This window comes from Pundamilia nyererei, unplaced genomic scaffold (assembly GCF_000239375.1).
Source record: "Pundamilia nyererei isolate P.nyererei 1_Seehausen unplaced genomic scaffold, PunNye1.0 scaffold00314, whole genome shotgun sequence".
Lineage (NCBI taxonomy): Eukaryota > Metazoa > Chordata > Actinopteri > Cichliformes > Cichlidae > Pundamilia > Pundamilia nyererei.
This window is the reverse complement of record NW_005187715.1, coordinates 526,251-549,866: the sequence shown is the minus strand read 5'-3', so window position 1 is coordinate 549,866 and position 23,616 is coordinate 526,251. Positions and strand designations below refer to the sequence as shown.

The 23,616-nt window shown below is 40.8% G+C and overlaps 1 protein-coding gene across 1 annotated transcript; it reads left to right on the top strand.

Moving 5' to 3' along the window:
- Positions 1-4,997: 4,997 nt before the first annotated feature.
- On the top strand, positions 4,998-23,616 carry snrkb (SNF related kinase b). The gene is made up of 5 exons (XM_005751520.1): positions 4,998-5,300; positions 7,116-7,473; positions 7,588-7,982; positions 18,362-18,503; positions 20,502-23,616. The coding sequence occupies exons 2-5, from the start codon at positions 7,238-7,240 to the stop codon at positions 21,577-21,579; spliced, it is 1,851 nt and encodes a 616-aa protein (XP_005751577.1). The 5' UTR covers positions 4,998-5,300; positions 7,116-7,237; the 3' UTR covers positions 21,580-23,616.

Below are 23,616 nucleotides of genomic sequence, written 5' to 3'. Positions count from 1 at the left end.
CTGTGTACGTGTATGTGCCTGACTTTATCAACTCATTTGCAAAGAAATAATTTTCACTGTCTACAGAACACAGTTTATGAGTTGGAGCATGTTCGCCATTCCACCATAAAGATGTTTTGGGAGGTGTTTGACGAACTAACTGAAGAGCAGAGGAAAGATTTCCTTCGTAAGTACTTGACAAATTTCTACAGCTTTTCACTGTTGAAATCTTTCCTGTGATATGTTATTAAAATGTGGGCAATAGGACTTGTGGTATGTACAGTGCTGTGTAAAAGTATTTGCCTGCTTCATAGTCAAAGTTAAATCTTTGACATGATCTAAAACAGACATGACAAAGGACCGTGGGAAGATCCAGACAATTTCTACACAAGGTATTTAGAAAAGGGGAAAACAGCTCATAGATACAGCAGGAAGAGACAAGGGAATCTAAACTAGACACAGTGCAAACAAGGCAAAGGACTAACAAAAATCTCATAAAGATAGTAACTAAACACAGGGGAAGCACAATAAATAAAAAGAGAGCTAGAATACAACAAACTTTAACTGGAAACAGAACCCAGATAAGCAAATAAAGAAGGTGTAAAACTAGAAACACTAAACTAAGAGGAAAACTAAGGCTCTCAATATCAAACAGATAAACACTGAGGAATCACAACTTACTTGACACAAAGGGATACAAGACAAACAAATAGACCAGCTCAGACACAGGGACATGAAGTACACAAGAAATACAATATATAATGAACAGAACTAGATGTGAAACCAAAACGCAGGGTTGTGAATGCAAAGAAACAAATCACAAAATGCTGTAACCATTCTAGTCTATTAGAATGAAGTGGCTAGGTCAGAAGAAACCCTATGTACTTATTGTAACAAGATTTGTTACAATAAGTTTGTAATAAGATTTTCCTTCCACTGCTGTTCTTCAGGGTTCCTGACTGGTTATAGAAGAGCTCCAATTCTTGGCATGGACCAGGTCCATATGAAGGTTCGGGTCAAGCAAATTCAGAGCAGCACCTGTGATCAGCACTTCCCTGAGGCCCTGACATGTCACTCTATTCTGAATCTGCCTTTTTACTCAACTAAGGAGATCCTGCGAGACAGACTGACAGAGGCCCTGCTAGCAGATACACAATTCACACTGTGATGGTGGATCGTATGCAGCTCTAAAGGAGCGTGCACTGTGTCTGAGCCGAGGAGGAGGGATGAGATTTATTTTTACTCTTGGAACTCATCTTTTTTTCCTGTGGTACCTCAGGATAATTTACACTGTGTATTACAATAATATTACACTATAGCAAATGCACAACTTGACTTTGTAAGATTTCTCTTTTTTTTAAAATTCAACATTCCTACATAAGATGGCTGTGTAACAGCATCAGCATCATAATGCACTTTAGAATTATCTAACGTTTCTTAATATGTCATAATTTATCCAATAATTTAAATTATTCCAATGAATCAAATCTAATTTTTATGCTCAGACAAAGATGAACAGAATAATTTATTACTTGTTATAAACATCTGACTATGTGTAATACAATCTAAAGTATCACTTCTGTATTATTTATCACTTTATTCTTTGTGTGTTATTTAATCCTAGTGGGGTTGAATTATTACCAGTTATAAATATTTAACAAATGTAACATGGTTATGTGTTTGAACAATAAAAATGTGTATTTTACACTAAACATTGCTTACCTAGTGTCAATAAATCACTGAACACTGCAGTCTGAGGTTTCCTTCACACTATTTAAAGTAGAAATCATAATGAAGTGCAGATTTTATTTGATAATATTAGTATCTCAGACCGTTGCCCACGCTATGTTTCTGTATACTTATGTCAAAGAGAAGAAAAGTTACTATGCAGTCCAGAGACTCTGCTAGAGCGCCGTTCAACCACCAGATGGATCCAGATTTAAATCCAGTGGCTTCATTTGTTTTAACATTATTTGTCAACTTGAACAGACGCACCAATAAGCTGCTAATTCAAATCCAAGTTGAATGAAAATCTTTACGGAGTCTAGGAACCTGAAGCCACCTGAAATTACATGAAAAAAGACAGTAATATCTTTCACTTTAACCTTTTTTGTTATTTCCTGCCTCTTTTGAGCTAAAAGAGGCCACACAAACACGTGAGATATCGTTGGAAAGCCAAGGATATCCTTTATTGAGCACATCGGGACTTAGTAGGGCAGCTCAATAAGTTCAAAAGATGTAAAATATCCATTGCAGAGGACATAAAAAATACACTGCATCTGAGGATCTCACATGATTCTGAAAGAGGAATAGTAGTGTAACCCTGATGTAACAATAGTGCTGTTTGAATCGCATGCTTTTGGGGGGGTTTGCATTTGAAGAAAGAAAGAAAGAAAGAAAGAAAGAAAGAAAGAAAGAAAGAAAGAAAGAAAGAAAGAAAGAAAGAAAGAAAGAAAGAAAGAAACCACTAGATGTCTCCACTATTCTGCTGGTTGGCTGTCTGGTTCGATGAAACAAAGAACAGCTAGGATGAGATCATCTTGCAGACAAATGCAGCTTTGCAGAGTAACAATTCTTCACATTCAAAACCAAACACAACAAAAAACATCAAATAAAATCTTCATTCAAGAATGAAAATATCTTACACATCAATTCAAATTAACATATACCTTTGAACTTATATTTATGCATGACATCATTAATAATACTATTTGGATTCTTTAAAGAGACAGCACAGATTTTCTTTCTGAATAAGGAAAATTATAAATTGAGACTTTTTTAAAATTTCAGTGGATCAGTTTTTTTTTCATGTTGACTGTGACAACAAATTCTATTCTTGGACTTGGAGAGTAGCTTTTCTGAAATAATCCTTATTTATGTTAAAACATTTAAAGGTTTTGGCTATTCCCTTCCTGAGGGGACAGCCTTCTACTGAATGGCTTCTCCTCACAAACAGAAAATTTGAACATCAAATCAGCTCAGTGTTCACAGTTAAAGCTGTGTGCTCAGATGACGACGATACCAGCTCCCAGCAAAATGAAAGAGATCCAAGATAATAAAAAATAGAGCTCTTGCCTCACATTGTTTAACATAAACTGGCCTAATTACGTGAAACTAACTATCACATTTAATGTGATCATCCATTATTGTAGCAAATGACAGAAAACAAGAAAAAGAAGAATAGGTCAACTTTAAGCCCTGATTTCCCTCGAGGCTTTCTAAGTCACTCTGTGTGATTTCCGGTCAAATGAATAAAGTCATATGGTCATGGGAAGACAACTGGTCAGGGGATCAGTGGGACAGATCTGCTACAAAAAAGGACTACAGGAAGACAGAAAGTGACCACAAAGCGAAAACTAATGCCATAAAAAAGAGGCAAAAAAACAATCACAAATGCAAAACAATTCACACAGATGCATAAATTGCCCTACCAAGAGACACAAAACTATCCTAAATACATACAAATACAAAAATATTGCAAAGAATTCTGACTTATTTTAGGTTGGAAGGACCAAGGCAGTAGGACACATCTGCTAAACAATCAGTAAACTATAATTCCAAAACTATTCACACATATTCAAGATTCAAGGACTTCATTGTCAGTATAATATACACAGTATACAGCATACCGAAATGCCGTTTCACCCCAATGCTCATCTATGTGTTTATGGACCTTGCTTTGTGCACTGGTGCACAGTCTTGTTGGAACAGGAAGGGGCCATCCCCAAACTGGGAGCATCAAATTGTGCAAAATGTCTTGGTACACTGAAGCAATAAGAGTTCCTTTCACTGGAATTAAGGGGCCGAACCCAACTCTTGAATAACAACCCCACACCATAACGCCCACTCACCAAACTTTATACTTGGCACAGTGCAGTCAGAGAGTACTGTTCTCCTGGCAACCGCCAAGCCCTGACTCATCCATTGGACTGCCAGACAGAGAAGTGTGATTCATCACCCCAGAGAACACATCTCCACTCCTAGAGCCCAGTGGTTGCGTGCTTTACACCACTGCATCCGACGCTTTGAATTGGGTTTGATGATCTCATCAAACCCAATTCAAAGCGTCGGTCTTAGATGGTCTTAACCATCTAAGACCATGGCTCACCCATTGCATGAAGCTCTCTGTGAACTGTTATGGAGCTAGTCCGAAGGCTACATGAAGTCTGGAGCTCTGTAGTGAGTGACTCTGCAGAAAGTTGGTGACTTCTGTGCACCATGCACCTCAGCATCTGCTGTGATTGTACTTGCTGTGAATGTTGACTAGTATGTCATGGCTTAGTTGCTGCCATTCTAAACCTCTTCTACTTTGTTATAATATCAGACAGTTTACTGTGGAATATTTATGGTTGCTATCATGGTACCATGCTGGAATTCACTCAGATCCTGGGAGCGACCCATTCTTTCACAAATGTTTGTAGAAGCAGTCTGCATGCGTAGGTGCTTGAATTTATGCATCTGTTGAAGTGTTTGGAACACCAGAAATTCAAGATTTGGATAGGTGAGTGAAGACTTTTGGCAATATAGTGTATTTACATTTGAACTATGAAGAGAGAAAGAATATAAAAAGCAAAGATAACACACAAATGCAAAAATTGTCACACTGAAACATAAAGTGGCTGTATGGGAACTGCCCTCCAAGGATCCAAAAGACAGCCAAAAAGACAAATCTTCAAAAATAACACTGAAACTAATGAAAAGAATTACAAAGAGGTGGCACAGAGAAGCATAAAGGAACTATAGATAGAAGGAAAAAGAGCGGTTGCAAAGAAAAACGAAACCAGCACAAAGACTCATGACATCTTTGATATCTTGTAAGGTCGAGGGCCCTGCTGTGCGTCTGTCCTGGGGCCCCAGTCCTGTCAGTACGCTATGCTATAGCTCTTTGTTCCCTGCTCCTGTTTACAGAGCGAAACACCTCAGCCGTTACATAATTCTTGGACTTCCGAAGCGTCCATTCAGTTATTTTCCTCTCCTCACTGCGTACAAGAGGCTCGCGACCGCTGGCTGCTCCGCGCGAGCGAGCGAGCGAGACGAAATATGCATTGACGTCAAAAGCTAGCCGGACACGCGCGCGCGCACGACAAGTTCCGTCCTGCAACTCGATGAGCGGGCGCGCGGTCGCGGAGCTCGAGGACACGGAGAGAGTGCGAAGTGAGGCGGGCGGTCATGAGAAAAGTATGGACCGGGAACATGGGAGTGTTGTGAAAGACAGCAAGAAGCTGCCGACTCACACAGCAGAATTCAGCGGGGACACCGAGCGTGGAGCCGCGGAGTGACCGAAAGAGCAGCTCGCTACTCGGGATATTTACACGACAATGGTAAGTTAGCACCGCCGCCACCGCTGTATCTTCACAGCAGTAACGGCACTTTACTGCCGTATCGCTGTCGGTGTCCGTGAGGTTGTTGGTAATGGTTGTTTTGGAGGATGACTACATGCGCGTGCGTGTGTGTGCCAACTCGGGACTGCAGTTGAGGCCAAGAAGAGAACAGCTGGCCTTAACACAAGTGTGGCAGCCCCGAGTCAGGATTACGGGGTGCAGTGGATGTGATACAACTGTACAACCGAGGACATTAGCACATATCTAAGACAGGGAGGCCTGATTCTGCCCGGAGAAGCTGTTCAGAGGGGCTTTAAATAGGCTGCCGATAATAGTGATGCTGCGTTATATACTGGTGATAAATAAACCATAGTGTAAAAGGTTGTAGATGAAAAAAACAGTTGTCCGTTTTGATAAAATCATATGTCTGCCTCAGAATAGCTCAAAAGGGTCCTCTGAGCCTTTGTTTGAAATGATTGTTGTAGTTGTCAGTGTAATCAAGTGAACGTTAACTCAAAAGAGATGCAAAACAGTTAGAGAGAAGGCACAAAAACAAGCAGAGATGATGCCAAATACACTCAAAACTCCCGTCAAAGAAGTGGAAAATGACTGCAAAGAGATGTTAAACAACTGCAGAGATACAACATGACAAAAAGTAGAGAAAAACAACTGTGGAAAGAGATGCACGGTGACTGCAGATACTCAAAACAACAGAAAAGTCACAGAGAAAGGCCCACTTAGAGATACAAAGAGATGCAAAAGTTTCTTCTGCTTATGAGAAGAAAAAAGTTGTGAAAACAACTACGGCGTGAGAAAAATAAAAGCTAAAAGTTTGGTGGAAAAAAACAATATTAGCTACATTTTTAACACTAAAAACTAAACTGAAAGCAAGCAGACTCTGGGAAATAACTGAAACGAAATCAAAATGAAAACAGAAATGTAAAAAACTGACTTGCAGGTAGGCACAAAAGAACAATCACACCGTGAAGCAAAGGGACTCTACAGAAATTATGGAATAACTACAGATACAGAGTACCTACAGAGATGCAAAACAACCCCTAAGAAACAGTATTTACAATTTTTTTTAAAGGTTTTATTCACTAAAGGGGCTATTAGCTGCCAATTGATACTTCAGAGGTGTAGAACAACGTTTTGTTTTTTTTTAATTTACTGGGCTTAAAGTTTTCCCACACAACAAAGATTTAATTTCTAGTAACTTTGAACAACATCTACTTTATTTTTCTGTTTTTCACCTTTATAGATGAACTCCCATCCGTGTGTTTACCTGTTTTCCTCCAACTGAATAACCTAATAAAAATCAAAAGAAAGCAGCAGTGAAGCTGGGGATGATATAATGATGATATCATCAGGTCTATTGCCACCTTGTGACCCTCTTAACCGAACTAATGACACACAAACACACTCGCGTACGCGCACAGATGTACATTATGGTTTCTTGTTACAGTATTGATTAAGCGTGCCATTTGTGCTTGATGGTGTTATTTGAGATGGAGCCAAACGCAGCCCCTCAGACAATAACACAATATTTTACACTCTGTTGCTCTTATTGCTAGACTGTAATTCTGCTACACTCTAATCTAGTCCTCGCTACTTAATTTAACCGTGTCCTGTTTTCTGTGCCTTTCGTTAAGCGATGTTTAATATCAGCCTCTTTCTGGTCCCGTGCCTGATGGGATGAGGCATTAGCGGCAGCAGCTGACCTCATCGAAAGCCCTTTTCCCTTCGGGCCAAAGGCCAAAATAATCAGCACAGTCAATTTAGTTTCATTGTGTTGTCATTTCTTTGTTCAACCAGGCGACTCTTCAGCAGTGAGGAACTTCGCTGCCTTGCACCTTCCCTCCCTTTTTTCAGTCCTTGACACCTTCACGCAACCAATTTCCACCTGCTCCCTTGTGAAGCCCCTCTCAGTTTCAAATATGGACTCCTCTGGAGGTATAAATGCTTCCCAGGATGAACATCCGGACCTGCAGAGCAGCCCTGGTCGCTCTGATCTCAGCGGACTGTACCATCTGGGTCGGACGTTGGGCAGGGGTCACTTTGCTGTTGTTAAACTGGGCCGTAATGTCAACTCGGGGCAACTGGTGGCTGTCAAGATGATAGACAAGACAAAACTAGATGTAATGGCAACGAGCCACCTCTTACAGGAAGTGAGGTATGAATGATAAAAAATAAAGATTGAACAGATACTGATCTCAGACTAAGAAGCTTGCTGTTCAAGATGAATGGTTGAAACCATCTTTGTTTAAATGTGTCCCTCCATTATCAGATGCATGAGGCGGGTGCAGCATCCCAACGTGGTTCGCCTTTACGAGGTCATCGACACACCCACCACTCTCTACCTGGTGATGGAACTGGCTGAGGGCGGTGACCTCTACGACTACATCCTCCGCCACGAGGGAGGCGTGGCCGAGGTTACCGCCAAGCGTCACTTCGCCCAGATTGTGCGTGCTGTGTCCTACTGCCACCAGCTGCACGTAGTGCACCGGGACCTGAAGCCTGAGAACGTGGTTTTCTTCCCTCAGCAAGGCGCGGTCAAGCTCACTGACTTTGGGTTCAGCAACTTATTCCAGCCCGGGATGATGCTGGCCACCAGCTGTGGGTCGCTGGCATATTCTGCTCCTGAGATTCTGCTGGGAGAAGAGTACGATGCTCCGGCTGTGGGTGAGACAGAGAAAATTTATTTTCTTTTTTGTATCTATGTGTTGTTATTTTGTTTTGTTTTTTTAAGCGCTGAGCTTGAGATCAGAGATTTTAAAGCTGCCAGGCAAACCTGGACAAAGGGAGGCAAACATAAAATGCAAATTAGTCTTATATAACATCATCATATTTAGAAATATCCGCTTTGTTGGCTTTGTTTTTATACTCTGTTATTATGGTAATATTATGAGGGGGGAAAAACAATATTTGACAAACTGTTGAACAGTGGTAGAATGTAAGAGTATTTTTAGTAGGTTTATGATATATCCCACAGAAATACTCACAATACTCACACAATACTTCCTTGTGTTCCTAAATAAATTCCAAGTAAATAATTATATTGTAGTCATTAATTCTATATCTACATTTAATGAGGCAGTAATCAGCTGCCTTGACAGTGAGTTCCTCATCCTTTGGATGGACTAGTTTGCCTTCTTGGCCTGCTCTGCAAGCCTCCAGCTTACCTCAGATCTCCAGAACAGAAAAAAGGACTATGCACTCCAAGAGAGTGAAGCTGGAGTCCATCTGGCTGCTGAACGAAAGCCTCGAGACAGCTGAACAACCACCATAATAGCAACATGCATGTCTCTACAGACACACTAGCCAGGAAAGACTGTAGGTAGTTGTTGTCTCAGTTATATAAAGTGTCAATAATAAACAAAATATATCTGGGTGGCCCTCTCAAGTACAGTGGGAAAAACTCGCAGTCCAGTAAAACCAGTGACAGGGGCTCATAAGTAGACAGGTGAGCACAAACTGCACTGGAGTGTTTGTATTATCAAACTTGAACATTTTTAAAGTGTAAATAGCAGACATTGGTCAGTTCTACCTCCTCAAATATGTGATAATGAACTTTGTTTTTTGTATTGGAATGCTTAAGTTGTTATGCATTCTAACACATACACGACGGAGAAATTAAAGCAGTCAGTGTGCTCTATTTTTTCTCGTAAAATCGATTAATAGAGAAACAAATTTACAGATTTTTCAAAAAATGAAATGATTAAAGGCCTCTGTACTTTTGAGCGATGCCCAGAGGTTGCATGCAGCATCAAAGTCTTTCTTTTCTTTGATTAGCATGTGTAATTTTGCCATCGAGGCTTCAATATCTGTTTCATGTCATTTAATTATTTTCCACTCTGAGCAGAGCAAACTTGCCTGAGGGTAAATTCAGTAGCTTTCTACCAGACGCCTTATCATTGTCGGCACCCACATCAGATTTTACCCATTCGTCATGGGAGCAAAGTTGTTAAAATATACATTTTCGTCTGAGGATTTTAACATTTCTTTTTCTTAACCTTAGATTAAGTAGTTTAGAAAAACTTACTTTTTTAAAGTCTGGTTGACGGCTGTTGAAGATCTTTTGTTCACACAGTAGAGTCAGCAGATTAGGTAAGATAAGATGAAGCTGTTTTGTCATGTGCTGGTGCCAATGGGTGGAAAAATTACTGATTGTGTTTGATGCAGCTGCAACAAACTGCTAACACAGTCAAAATTCACCAACAAGCCTGTATTGTCTGTTTCCGTGAGCCCAACTGTTTGTGTGGGTGAACAGTAGGTGCCCATATTTGTCTCTTTGACCCTGTGTAGGTATCCCTGTGCATTTCCTTGTGTCTCAGTGTGTCTCTTCCATATTTGTGTGCTAGTATGCAATTGTCTGTGTGTGTGTGTGTGTTTGTATATCCGTTGAGGATTAGTGTGTGTATCTGGGTCAGTCTAAGCAAGCCAGCCAGTCATGAGCCAACTGGGCACGTTCTGCAGAGGAACCAACCACTGCAGCTCACCAGCATGCCCCCACTCTGCATAACAAGCATTTGTGTGTGTGTGTATGTGTGCGAGAGGGAGATGAGGACAGAGACAGATAGCAGATAGAGAAACTACTGTGCATCACTGTTTATCCTTACTAGAAAGGCTGCTCTGTACTGTTGGGATTTGTGGGAGTTTAGAGGTGAAGCCGGCAGATAGATTGTGGGATTTGAGTTTATAGAAACAGAAGGAGAATTGAGGGATTTGGTCTTGCGCATCCCGGGGGGGCAGGCAAACTCAGCATGTGGGCTTCAGGGATGTCGGTGGTCTTATCTGCTAAGCTGGAATAGGCTGGATTTCGGCAAGGTCTGGTTGCCGTTCTGTCAACTACAAATGCATCTGTCTTGAATGTAAAATAGTTTGTGCTCTTGCAGAAGGGCTTTTACTGGCATTTGCACATGTAAATGGATCAAAACAAGAAAAACTGTAATTTAAGAAACCAGTGCTTTGAATTTGCTATATTGTTTATGGGTGTCGTAAAGATGAGAATTGTGATCTGAAGAATCTTTTCACATGCAAACATAACTTCAGCATGACTTACAAGTTGCATTAGTTCCTTTTTAATGTCACTTCCTGTTTCTAAAAGCGTCCACTCGAAGGGCGTCCATTGAAATCCATTTATTATTATTACATCCTTTAAGCCTGTTTTCTGCTTCACTTGACTCGAAGCGCATTTTTCTGTTCTATTTTTGCTCGTCTTAGTGTGACTCAAACTGTAGATTTCATGTTTATGTCGTCACTTTGACAGAAATGTACACTTCCATCACTCCGTGCACACATGCATCTATATATTCATGAATGTTTGTCGTAATCCTGAGCTGCACAGAAGAAGAGATGTCCCTCAGTGATCTCAGCTTAGTAAGATGACTCATAAACCTATCTTTGCACGCGCACACACAGACTGCAGTCTGTGTCCGTTTGATATTTCAGTCTGATATAATCAGGCTGCTGTGGGGATTTTGTTTTATACTTTAAAGCCTGAAAGTATACTAGATGTACATCTGATAACTTTATACAGGATGTCACCAAACCAGTAAATCGACAAAGCAGCTTCTGTGGCTTTTCAAGGGGCTTACATGTACTATAATATTGGACTGACATGCAGGGGAGAGGGGATCTATTTTAACTGTTCAGCCTTCTTACCCACAGTTCTAGTTATGTGGTACAAAAAGCAATATAAAGCAGCAGCTAATAATCTGAAACTTCTCTTCAGGGGGGCAATAATTTGAAAGACACCATGCAGCATGCTCGTCAATTCTTGCTACCTAGATAGCATAACATTCTGTAAAGTCGGAGGATGAAGGATGAGAGCTCTTTCTGCTTCTGAGCTCAGAGCTCCTCCTTACACAGCGACAGGGAATCAAGTGAGGCCGAGATCATGCATGATGATAAAAAGTGTACAGAAAGTTTTGAAGAACTCTGAATGGAGATCGTACCAACGCTGCAACACTAATAAGCTTGCTGTATGCTGACTGTGTTTAAAAAAACAGCAGCAACAATAAGAGGTGTTGTATCTGACAGAAGAAGATAACAGGCAGCCTGCTAAGGACTGGCTCTGTACTAGCCCTTTGTCAGATGTTAATGTTTGTTAATGAAAGCATATGAGTACATTATTTACTGTTTTGGTTTAATTGGTTTTATTGTTTCTTTATGTATGATGACATTAAAACCTTCTAACAGCAGAGTGAAGCATTATAAACCAATAAAAATGTTGTCGTGTTCAAAAGTCATATTATTATTATTATTATTATTAATAATAATAATAATAATCATAATCATAATAAAACCCTAATATACTGTAAAACTTTCAAAATCTGCAGCCCAGCAATAGTTAACATGCAGCTTGATTGAAGACGTGGTGCTGGTGTTTGATGACGGTCATATGATTTAGAGTAGAGGCAGGAATGTCTGCAGGACTTCTTGCCTTTGAAAAAGATAAACACTGCAGTTACATAATATCTGCCCTTTACCGTGTGCGTGCATGTGTGTACGCTTTCTGCACTCTTAAGTGTAATTGTTAGGCTTCACAGACCAAGGTCATCGTGTTAACGATATATGTGGGTCTTTTCCTTATTTTTCCCAGTCACTGGCTAATGAGAATTAGTTTGTCATAAATTAAAGAGGACAAAAATAGTAGCTTATCAGTGTGGGAAAGAGTTCTTCCTGAACAAATGTAAATATGACAGCAAGAGGTGAGTTATGACAAAGAGTAGGGCTGTGCAATATAGTTGCGGGAAATGTCAGATAAGAAAAAAGGAAGAGCTAAAGTGGTCGGGTATGTTCTGTACAGGAGGAACTTCTGCTTTTGGCTGATTATTCTGAGAGTCAGCTACAAATGTTTGTGTTTCTGACAGCTGGTTGCCATGGAAAGGTTCAGCAAAATGCACTAACGTTATAAAGATGGCATAATCAGAAAAACCCCCCAAATGTGATAGAGGAAAAGCTGCTTTTTTACAGACTGAAGCATTAAATGTATGGGCTTTTTTGTGTCAGTTAGATTCTCTAAATACCTACATGCTAGATACAGTGCTTAGTAAGTCAGAAACAGTAATGAAATCTGGGGGTTACAGGTGGCTTTGAACTCTTTGATGTGCTCTCCAGTGTCGACAAATGTGTTAAGTCTTTGTATCTGGCTGCCACATCATACACACCACTCATTTGTCTGCTTTAGGGTGGAGGGTCATGGCTGCTCATTACCCAGTGGGGAGTAGCACATGTAAAGCCCCCTCTGAACATCCTATTTTAGACCAAGGAAGAGCTTCTTTACCGAGAGGTTTTCCGCACAAAACCTCTTTGTTGGTGTTTTCATATCAACCTCAAGGCTGCTTGACTGTTTGTAGCAACAAGTACTTTTCCAAAGCTTGAAAACCACAGCACCAGCAACGTTGACACATACTAGGAAGTATAATGGTGCAGTGAACAGATTATCTCTTAGCAACTAAATCCAAAAACAGATGCATCCTTCTTGGGGGGAATATTGTGCAACAGTGTGCATCAGTCGATGTTTCTGGGCACAGCATGTGATTTGTAATGGCTCTCTCTTAGGACCTAAGAAATGCTTCTCAACTTTTTTTTTCTTGTTCTTTTAAACAATCTTTGCTGTCACCTGCCCGAAAGTAGCCTAAAGGGTTATTCTGCGTCAGGTCAGCAAACGCTTCCCACCTGACCATCTCAATCCAGGAAAATGATGCACTTTTTTTTAATAGGAATTCAACATTAAACATGCATTTTGGCATATTTTTTAAAATTCCAGTATTTCAGAATTTCATGTTGGATAAGAGAGCAACATGAAAGCAACATGGCTTTCTGTGATACCAGGGCGGGGGGAAATTTTCTGTTAATTTAATGAACTGATGGCATATCCATAAATGAAATTGATTGCTAAAGTATTTTAAATGGCATCATCCTATTCTGAATAAATAAATACATTCTTAATGTGTTAAACTTCAGTAGTCAGTGTAAGGCTTCTGTCACACAGGCCTGGAGACCTGTCGGCAACCAGTATATTATCTGAGGTGGAGATATCTAGTAGTTACTGGTTGATTACATGGCCAGTGGCTTCTGGAGATTTCTGGAAATTGCTAGCTGAATTGGTCACAAAAAAAAGTGTACGGTGCTGCACCGAAAACCTCCTTGCAATTGCTTAGGTTGCCTGCAGGTTGCCATGGTCACCAGTACTTTGTATTACTCATCAAATGGCAGTGAAATTGTGACCAAATGTGTTGGTTGCAGCAGTAAGATACAACTTTTATTTTGAAGGTGTTTACAGTGTCACTATAGTTTGGTGAGAAAATAGCGAGCATTTGCAGACGAATCTGTACGTGTCATGCAAACTGAAGGCAACAGCAGCAATCTGTTAGCAACTAAAGCAGTCATTAGCAGGGTTTTGGTGCAGCAGCCACTCACCAGTCAGTTGAGACTGTTCTTATATAGACATTTTTCCCAGAGATTTCCAAGGAGGTCACCAACTGGTCTCTATTTTAAGATATCAATGGCACAGCAAAATAAGTTCCTGACTTTGTCATAAGAGTGCCTACAGAGCAAAACCTTGTTTGAATACTTTTCTGTTGTGTTTAAGGGGGGAACTGTACTTCCTGACTAGTTCAGCTACTTTTGTGTGGACTCTCCAGTCTGCTCACTGTAAGCTTCACATTTGTTTTAAGGGGATGAACACATGATTCAGTAGCAATATTAGTAAAATTACATTTACCAGAACAACCTGAAAAGTATCTGTATGAATGCCAGTTTTGGTCCAGAATAGTTCGCTAAATGTAATTTGCCTGAATTTTTGATACGCACTGCAAAAATTTTAATAAAAACTATCACATTATTTCATTAATGTTCCAATTTAGCGTTTTGGCCGGTGTTGTTATTTACTATTGTTTTAAGTTTATTACTGCATTTCTTTTGAAGTAACACAGTTTCATGTCAAGGTAACCACACCAGATGACTTCACAGTTATTAAAATAATATGAGTATGTATTTTCATGTATTGACAACTTCCTTCCTTATCAAGATTTTTATGAAAGACTTAGAAGATAATCATATCAAAATAATAACATTTCCCAAGATCATGAGAAATTCCTGTAATACATCGGTTACTGATGATCTAACAGCATTTTTCATGCTGGCCAAATGTGGGCAAAAAAAGGGCTGCATTTATATTTAGTCTGAACTTGAGGACCCGTTGGAAACGAGTCAGCTGTGCTGACCCTTTCTGACGTATTTGGCCTTGAAAAGTGTACTTAAAAGGAGATGGCCCCAGTAGAGAACCACAGATCAGTCATTAACTCTTTGAAGCTGCAGTGAATTCTGTGCACGAGGTTTTGTATCGCAACAGTTTTCATAGTTTAACTTATTTTCTAACGTGATTCAGCCTATATCTGCATCTGGTTTGTGTTTACTTTGTATGGATGTATGTGTGTGTGTCTGCTGTTGATCTTTGTCCTGTCAGCAGGCCACTAATGCATGGTAAGAATGTGTGATATTCCCCAGTGAGCAGAGAAAAGTACACTCCCAGCACTCAGTGGTTTCTCCTCCCTGTTGCATAATACGTCCCTGGACCAATATTAGCGTGTGCATGAGCGTGCGTGCGATAGTCGTGTGGTGAGAACTGAGGGCTCTTGTTTGGACTGTCATGAGAACAATGTGGAACAATGGCTGGATGTCTGATCACATACGGGGCTGTTACATGTGAGAATCACTGGATGGAGGAGGATTTGAATGTACCACAATGTTTTATTATACTCCTAAAAATATTTTTGAAATCCTTTTATGTCTGACTTGCTCAGGATTTAATAAGGAGGGTTTTGTTTTGTGTTATTATAACGGTGTGTGTAGCTGCAGGCACACTGCATCTCTGCAGTTTCAGGATTACCTGTGCCCTAAAACATGTCCACTATTATGTGTTATTTTAAACTAATGTGAACTAAATTAGTTGCAAAACTGATTGCACTGCAAGTGTGCTGTGTCCACAAGGGCTTCAATTCTGAGAAACGGATGTCGATATTTAGGAAACAAAGAGCATCTCAGGGTTATGGTTAGCAGTCTAGCAGTCTCAGGTAATACATGTGTCATTTTTATTATTAACTCTAAACCTCCCCCACATTTTCCGTATAAATGTTATTTATTGTGGTTACTGCTCGTCTTTCTTGTAGCACCAGTGTGGGACAGCTCTCCAGTTTCATTGAACTATTGCATAAAGTTTGACAATTATGTGGTTTGATGACCACATCCTATGGGGTAGCTGCATAGGCAGAGACCACATTTACTTACTTCTGGTGCAAACATTTCGTTCTATAAGCAGGCCTGAAATATGACAGATACTAGGTTACTCCTAGTAGGATTTCAAAGGGTAAAGAGTTCGAACATGTGCATCCGGTGCTTTAAATGGAACAAATCGAATCGGCAGATTGCTGATTCACTTTGTTCCATTGAATCTTTTTTTAATTTTATTTTTTACTGGAAACATTTGTGTGTAGCGTGTTAGCATGTGTCTGTTAGCACTGAATGCAATAACCTTTAAAATCAGAATCAGAATACTTTACTAATCCCTAAGGAAATTGTGTGGGTTACAGTTGCTCTAAGACAGTAACAGACTAACCTAATTAAATAATATGATATATTACAAAGAAAGATCACTAATATATACAAATCACTTAAATATCAAGACTATTATAGAGGTGAAATATATATGATTGACATTTAACTCTAACCTGTAAAACATTTGTTATTTTACTGTAGAGTATGTGCAAAGGGTGGAGCTATTACGGTGTGTACAGTGTATTACATGGAGGAGTTGTACAGGGTCATTCAGTGGTGCTTTTTGGTTATCTCAGTCTCTCCAATCTGTTCAATGTGTCTCAGATCTAAAAACCAGTCTGCCTACGGCCCAACTCCATTCTCTCCCACTCTTTCCCTTTTATTGTAAACTAGTAAAAGTTTTGAAAAAGCCCTCCAAAATAAAAATAAAAAATAGCTGGGGTATATGTGTAAATTAATTAATTTCAAAAGACGAAGCGATTGTCATACATAACATAACTAAACTCTAAAAAGCACTTGTTGTACTACTACTGTTTTATTTGTACTCATTTCTTTGTTTCATTAAGAAAAAGGGAAATCGAGGCAGCAATTTATTGACACATGCAAACATAAATGGAAATACAGTGTAAGGCGGGTCTCTGTTTTTTGTTTTTGTTTTCCTGGTTCTTAAGGTCATGATTTTCAGATACTGTTTCTGTGTTGCTGATAGATTTAAGGGACTCCCACTTCTTCTTTTTGTCCAATTTCCTCAAATTTATTTTGCTGAAATATGGTAAGTTTTCAGCTAATCCCTCTTTGGTAATCACCCTGTAGGTACAAAACTGCTATTTTATGCATGTCTCTTGGCATTTTTCAACTAAATTCAAATAGAGAAATCTGATCAAACTGTCTGCTTTTGCAACAAAGTATCTTTCTGGATGACTTTTTGGTCTCGTTCAGTAATATCAAGTCTCTTTTGATACAGCGTGATGTTCATTTTTTAAACGTCAGTTCCCTTCAGATTTAAACTGGTTGTGTCACTGACAAATGTTACTAAATGAGCACGCTGTGTCCCCTTAGCTCATTATCTCATAACACAACCTCATTAACCAGTGATGATTGTCTTTCTCACAGTCAGGAGTACAGCTTAATATTTTATTACTGGTGTGGACAGTTAGTTTGAACCGAGATGTCATTATTGTTCATGTTGTGATATCACTGATGTCACAGGTTGAGCCTTAAGCTGAATTAAAGGACAAGTAATATGAGCTGGTTAATGAAGGATTGATAGTTAAGAAGCTGAGGCACTAAAGTCTTTAGGATTTCGCCCCTTGGAACGGTCAATGTTTTTGAATGTAGGTATTTGCCAGACCTTTTACCAGACCTCGCCTGCTTTAACCATGCATTAACAGCCCCTCAGAGGTATCGCAGTACAGGCATGACAAGTGTTTGTATCATAGTTTCAGTCTCGGTTTCACAGCTGTAATTCTTCTGCAGGAAAGAACACAAAAGATGTGTAAATACGCTTAAAAAAATTAGTTATAATAGCTTTATATGTGAAGCGCAGTGTTCCCTGAAGAATCCACAGTGGAGGGGAAAACTGAAAGATTAGCAGCAAAAGCTGTAAAATCAAGGTCAGACCACTTTAATTACCCTTTAGGTCGCACACGAAGGAAACGGGATATCAGCAGAGACAGGTTTTAGCGATGAAGATTTACGATCTGTGATATTTACAGTGTTACATTGGGGCTGGCACACAATGCAAACAGTGTTCAGTGTTCTTTTTTCCAGTGTTTGGGAAGCAACACGAGAAGAGGCATAAAAGATAGAAGGGAGTTCATTCTCAGAATAGCACAACACCACAACAAGCCATCTGTTTGTTATGGCCTTCAGCCCTCAGATCGCTTTCCTCAGCTTGCGTGAGTTTCCTTGACCTGGCTGCTGTGTTCTTGCCTCACTGAGGCCGTTTTGAGTGTGAATCGACTTCCTCTTGCTACATCAGGACGGGAGAGGGAGGGTAGGCAAGTGGAAAAGGGGAAGGAAAGGGAGGAGACGGGAAAAGGGCACGCTGTCAGCAGTGCTGTCGGTCAGGAAGCCCGGGCATGTGTGAATGTGGTTTTACAGTCGGGGTCAGGAGCGCTTAGCCGAGTTGTCTACAGCTTAGCGCTTAAAGTTTTGACTCTTAAAAACCGGACATCCAGCTGTTACTCACAAGCTTTCCTCTTAGATTGTTTCACGTCATTGAGGAATGCAGTAGTTTAATCTGACCTGCTCTGTTGTGTGTACCCTGACCCTAGACCTCACTGTTGCTCTAAGGCAGACAGGAGACCACTTGAGATCAATGAGTAGAGCTACATTCAAAAAGGCAATTTTTTAAATACCCTATCTGACCCGTGGAGCTCGGAGTATTCTAACTATGATGAGAGAGCAGAGGGATGGGAGGCTATTTTCAGTCTGGAAATTATTTGCTATTTAAGGCTAATTTTTGTGATTTTTGTGTGTGTGTGTGTGTGTTCCAGATATCTGGTCTCTGGGGGTGATCCTCTACATGCTGGTGTGTGGAGTCCCTCCCTTCCAGGAAACCAACGACAGCGAGACTCTGGTCATGATTTTGGACTGTCGTTACTCCATTCCTGAACATGTGTCTGACGAGTGCAGAGAGTGAGTAAAATCTTAGCTTACAATCAAGGTCCTCTCAGGCCATATCTTCAGAGGAAGAAAAAGGTTTTATTATTCTGAATGCTTTATTTTTGATTTCTCTGCCAGAGGGTTCTGCTGTTCAGTAGATGAGTTAAAAATCTGCTGACCGTAAAATCATCTCATTAGCGTGCGTTTCACTGAATAATTTCAGTGTCCTAGTTTCCTCAAAGGTTCCATTACCCTGCTGCACATATAGTTCTCCCTAACAGTGTGAGAATCATCCCAAACATTGCAACACAGAAACTTTTGGGTCTTTAGTTTTGCTAATCCGGAAACAAAATACAGCTCACAGGTGCATATCTGTCTTCACAATCTTACCTTCACTCCTAACAGTCTGAACCAAAACACACACACTGGGTTAACATCGGGACAGTGTTAACACCTCCAAACCCAGTTACAACCTCTGCAGGATGTCCTGTGAACATAAACCAGGAAGTTCTCAAATCCTAATAAGTCAATTCAAATACACAACATTAATTTTCAAAAATCAGATATGTATTTTCTTGCCTGTTGTCCACATTGATGTAATTTTGTTGTGGGGTTTTTTTTTTTATGAGAAAAGGAGAGAATTGGGAGCTAGATGTACCGCCCCCACTCACAAGGAGATTACCTCTGATTGGGTCACTTCCAAACCTTTCTACATAACTTCATTAGTTTGATCGACGATCTTGGATCTGGTCTCTGGAGGATATTTTCATCTTGTTTTAATTTGTTGATAAAAGTGTCAGTACACGTTATCTTTTTTTTTTTGTCCTTGTGCATTCATTTTTACCCCTTAGCAGAGCAGGCGGCGTGAACACGATAACTTGAGGCAACGCAGGATTATGATATTGACTACTACTAAATATCCTAAACAAGTTCAAATTTCAATGATCTCGATCAAAGGGTCAGAGGTCAAATTTTCTGAAAAACTTGAGAATCCCATAACTCAAGCAGGAAGTCACATAGGATATTGACATTTATACCACAGGTGCATCTACTAAGAGTCTGAGGGTCCGCATTGGCGACCGCAAATATTTTTATTAGTTATCGTTTTGTTTTTTTGTGAGGGAAAAGGTCATTGGAAAAAAAAGTGATGTAAATTTGGTCTGAGCGACATGTCACACTGAGCTCCTTTGTGTACCAAAGTGTTGTGGAGTCAAATGTAAGGCCATCTGTGCATCAGCTAAAGCTTGCAGAAAATTGGGTCATTCAGTGGGGCAGTGATTACAAGCACAGCAGCAAATCTACAACAGAATGACTGAAAAAGAAAAGAATCAAGGTGTCAAAGTCCAGACCTCCATCTGACTGTAATGCTGTGCAAGCACCAATCTTTTTTGTTCTCTGTGTTATGAAAGAGGGAAGTTCAGATTACTGGCCAGTAAACCAACAATAAATCTGACTTTCAGCAGCACGCCACTTTTTAGGCTCATTTCACGGTTCTTGTCATCATCGAGCCGTTTCTGTACGACACGGGCACCATTAGAAATACATCGTTTACACACCGTTTTTTATTTACATCACAAGTGGGGAGTCAAAGGCCTTAGCCTTGAATACCAAAGAGTGTGTGTGTAAAAAAAACAGAAGCTTTATTTCCATCTTCCTCCCCAAAGGTTTTTTCCAGCTTGTCTTCGGTCTTCTGGGGTTAAAAAGGCAGCAGCCATAAATACTCTCTGCCCTGTGGTTTTTGTCAGATTATCTGCAGCAGCAAACACATCCTCGAACATCTGACCCGGCACTTGTCATATGACTCTGCCCTCGGTCACACAATGGTGTGTTTCAATTGAGAAGAGGAGCTGAATAGAACAGAAGATCCTTCTGGACATACGGGTTTTAATAAGTGTGCCGATGGCCTAGATCAGATCAGAATCAGGTCGTTTTCTGTGTCAAATCAGTCGCTCCAAAAGCTTATCGCTTAAAGTATAACAGACGTTTACATCAGCTCCATCAAACAATAAAATTCTCTGTCTTTCCTGTCAGTCTGATCTCCAGGATGCTGCAGAAAGATCCATCTCGCCGCTCCTCACTTGATGAGATTGAGGCTCACCACTGGCTCCAGGGGTTGGATAACGCCCTCCTCAGTCCAGAGGCCCCACCGCACTGGCTCTCAGGGGCCCTTTCTCCCAGCTCTCCCCACTCAGGAGTGCCTGAGTGCGGGGATCTACTCGCTGCAAGGCCATCGTCTGACAAGCCCTTCCCTGCTCCGTGGCAGCCCAGCCTCAGCTTCACCCTGCGTCCACCTCCAGCTGAAGAGCCTCCCATCACCAAGAACCTTCCTGCACTTCAGCAGATCTGTGAGGAGGAGGAGGAGGAAGAAGAAGAGGAGGAGGAGGAGGAGGAAGAGAACGAAAGTATGATAAAAGAAGGGGAAGGCTCTGCCTCTTTACTAGAGGGAGAGCCAGAAAGAGAAACTAAAAAGACACAGGATGGAGCAGACAATCAAGACAGCAGTGAAGAGGAAGAGTTAAGAAGCTCATTGGAGGTGATGAAGGAGGGGGACAAAGCAGAGGTGGAGACAGAAATCAAAACTGAAGACAGTGGGTGTGTGATTTCAGATCAGCCAGTCAGTCATGGAGACAGGCTGGTCAGTCAGATTCCTGAAGTCTCGCCATTCTCCCAGCTGGCTTTGGGTGTGCCGTGCTGTCAGGGCCAGCATGACATCACAGCCCGAGAGGAAGGAAAGGACGAGGAGGTGGAACCCAACAACAACACCAACAAACCCCATCCTCCTCTCCCTAAACCTGACCCCCATCACTCCCCGGTGTCCTCCGCCAGGCGGAACAAGATGGAGCTGCAACGAGGAGGACGAGAAGGCGACAGGGGAGGAGAAAGCGGTAGAGATGACCTCTTAACAGACAGGTGTCAGCCCCACAGTGCAGCGACGACCCGGGAGGAGTCTGCCCCGAGGGTGGAGCAGGGAAAACGGCACAGCGTGAAGCTTCGTGAGCGTCTCTTTCAGTTTCCTCTGTGTGAGAAAGCTCTGGCCTTCAACATACCGACACACAACAAGCCCAAGATCCTGCCGCTGGCTCAGTACAACTGCTGCCACGTGCTCTAAGTGAAACCGGCCCCGGCGATATTTGTTGTGCTGCTTCCACATTAGGGAGACAAGGGCTGTTTAGCGGTCCGCGGGTCACCGGCTACCGAGAACAAATCGCGTGAAGCGGCAGACCGCTGAGCTCGCTGCTGAGGCTTTCTGCCGCTGAGTGTACATGAAGGACCGTGTACAGCTTCATACGTGCAAACACTCCGCTCTAGCACTTTGCTCGTCTGGTAAACACCCAGAGAGCTGGTGCTGAGTACAGTAGTCAAACTTAGTAGAACCTCGTCCCTTTGCTGCTGTGTACAGGAGCCACCACAGAACTAAACGAGACTGTTTCCAATGTGTAGCTTAGAAACTTTACTGGACCTAACTGTATATGAACTTGGGAGACTGAAGAAAGAAGGTGATGGAGAGAGAAGAGAGAGAGATCTGATAACCACAAGCAGTTTTTATTGAATAAGCTAAAGTCCATTTTATTTGTTTGATGGTGCCTAACAGCATAAAATGGATTCATACTTCACATCACAGCGGTGTCATTTTAGTCTCGACTGCAAAAGCTCTGAAAGTCATTAATTGATTATCTTCTACAGATTCCTTATTTTATTACATATGTATAAGATGGACCTTTAAACTAGAGCTGCAAGTGTTTTTTTTATTATTGATCAGTCAGCCAAATATTATGATGGATTTGTTTATTTTGTCAGGAAACTGTGAGAAAGGGTGTTTGACCAGTGGACCAAAACCTGAATTCTCTTTAAATTGAGACTAAAAAAGAGGTTTTTAAAAAATAGACACATTTGACATCATGAGAACATCGACTGTTGGTTTTTTTTTTTTTTGGAGAAAAACAGATAATTATTAAAATAGCTGCAGATTTTTTTGGGATGCACAGATGTATTATGTGACCGTCTACGCGCTTTATTTGGAATCTGATTCTGCTGCAGAGTAGCACTACTTTCCTTTTGCACATCCTGCCTGTGTTTGAAAGCTCTTATTATAAGCTGTTGTAAAGAAAGACGGAGACTGTTATGATATGATAGGACAGAGATGATATGATTTCCTGTCCTCTTAATCCTTGTTTCATACATATATAAATATATATTAATAGAATGGCTTGTCCTAACTTACCATATAAAGTGTTTCTAGACTCACTGGTCACTGATTGGGATGCAGATCTTCCATTTTTCTTTTTAATTCTGCTAAACATGGTAACTTTTTTTATTATTATCATTATTATTATTATTATTATTATTATTATTTTGGATGAGCAGATATGATGTTCCTTGATTAATATTTTTTATAATGCGACAAAGATATGAATTCTCTAAAGAGATATGTGACTTTGCGCATGTTAATACTGTCATTTATCACAATATACCTCCACGTGTCTTGGACCTGACAGGACAGTCGTTGTTTCTATGTTCTCGTGTGACTGTAATTACCTTGAGGTAACCCACTGAATAATGAATTGCACACAGTATGACTACTGTAGCTGGCAGCTTTTAACAAGCGGTGTCCGGGGACTGGATGGCTAGATTTGTTGATCATTCGGCCCCAACCACAATGGCTTGTTATTGTGTAGCCGAGGAGACTCTCCATGTGGGATTATTTTGACATATAATGTGTGTTCTGTATTTTTTCCTTTTCGACGCAGATACAAAGGTGTAATGTTTTGTAGGGGGACAGAAGGTCAAAGCTGTACAATAAGCTACATCTTGCTCCTATAGTTCAGTAACCAGAGCTTGCTGTTGTCAGTCACTGCAGCTTCATGAGCTCAACAAATTGGATTTCTCATCAGGACCCGCCATCGTCGGTTCCCCACCTACATAAAGAGCGGCCGTCACGTGAAATCTGATTATCGCTCATGTTTCATCAGCCGTGGAAGCATAAAATCTGTGCAGTAGAGGGATAAAATTATTTGCTTCTGTGTGATTGCAGCCTGTCTTTCCTCAGTGCGTCTCTGTCTACTGACCTGCATTATAACTAGGACCACATCTCTATGGAGCCATGAACTTATTTTTCTGTATTTATTTATTAAAATGGAATAAGTCA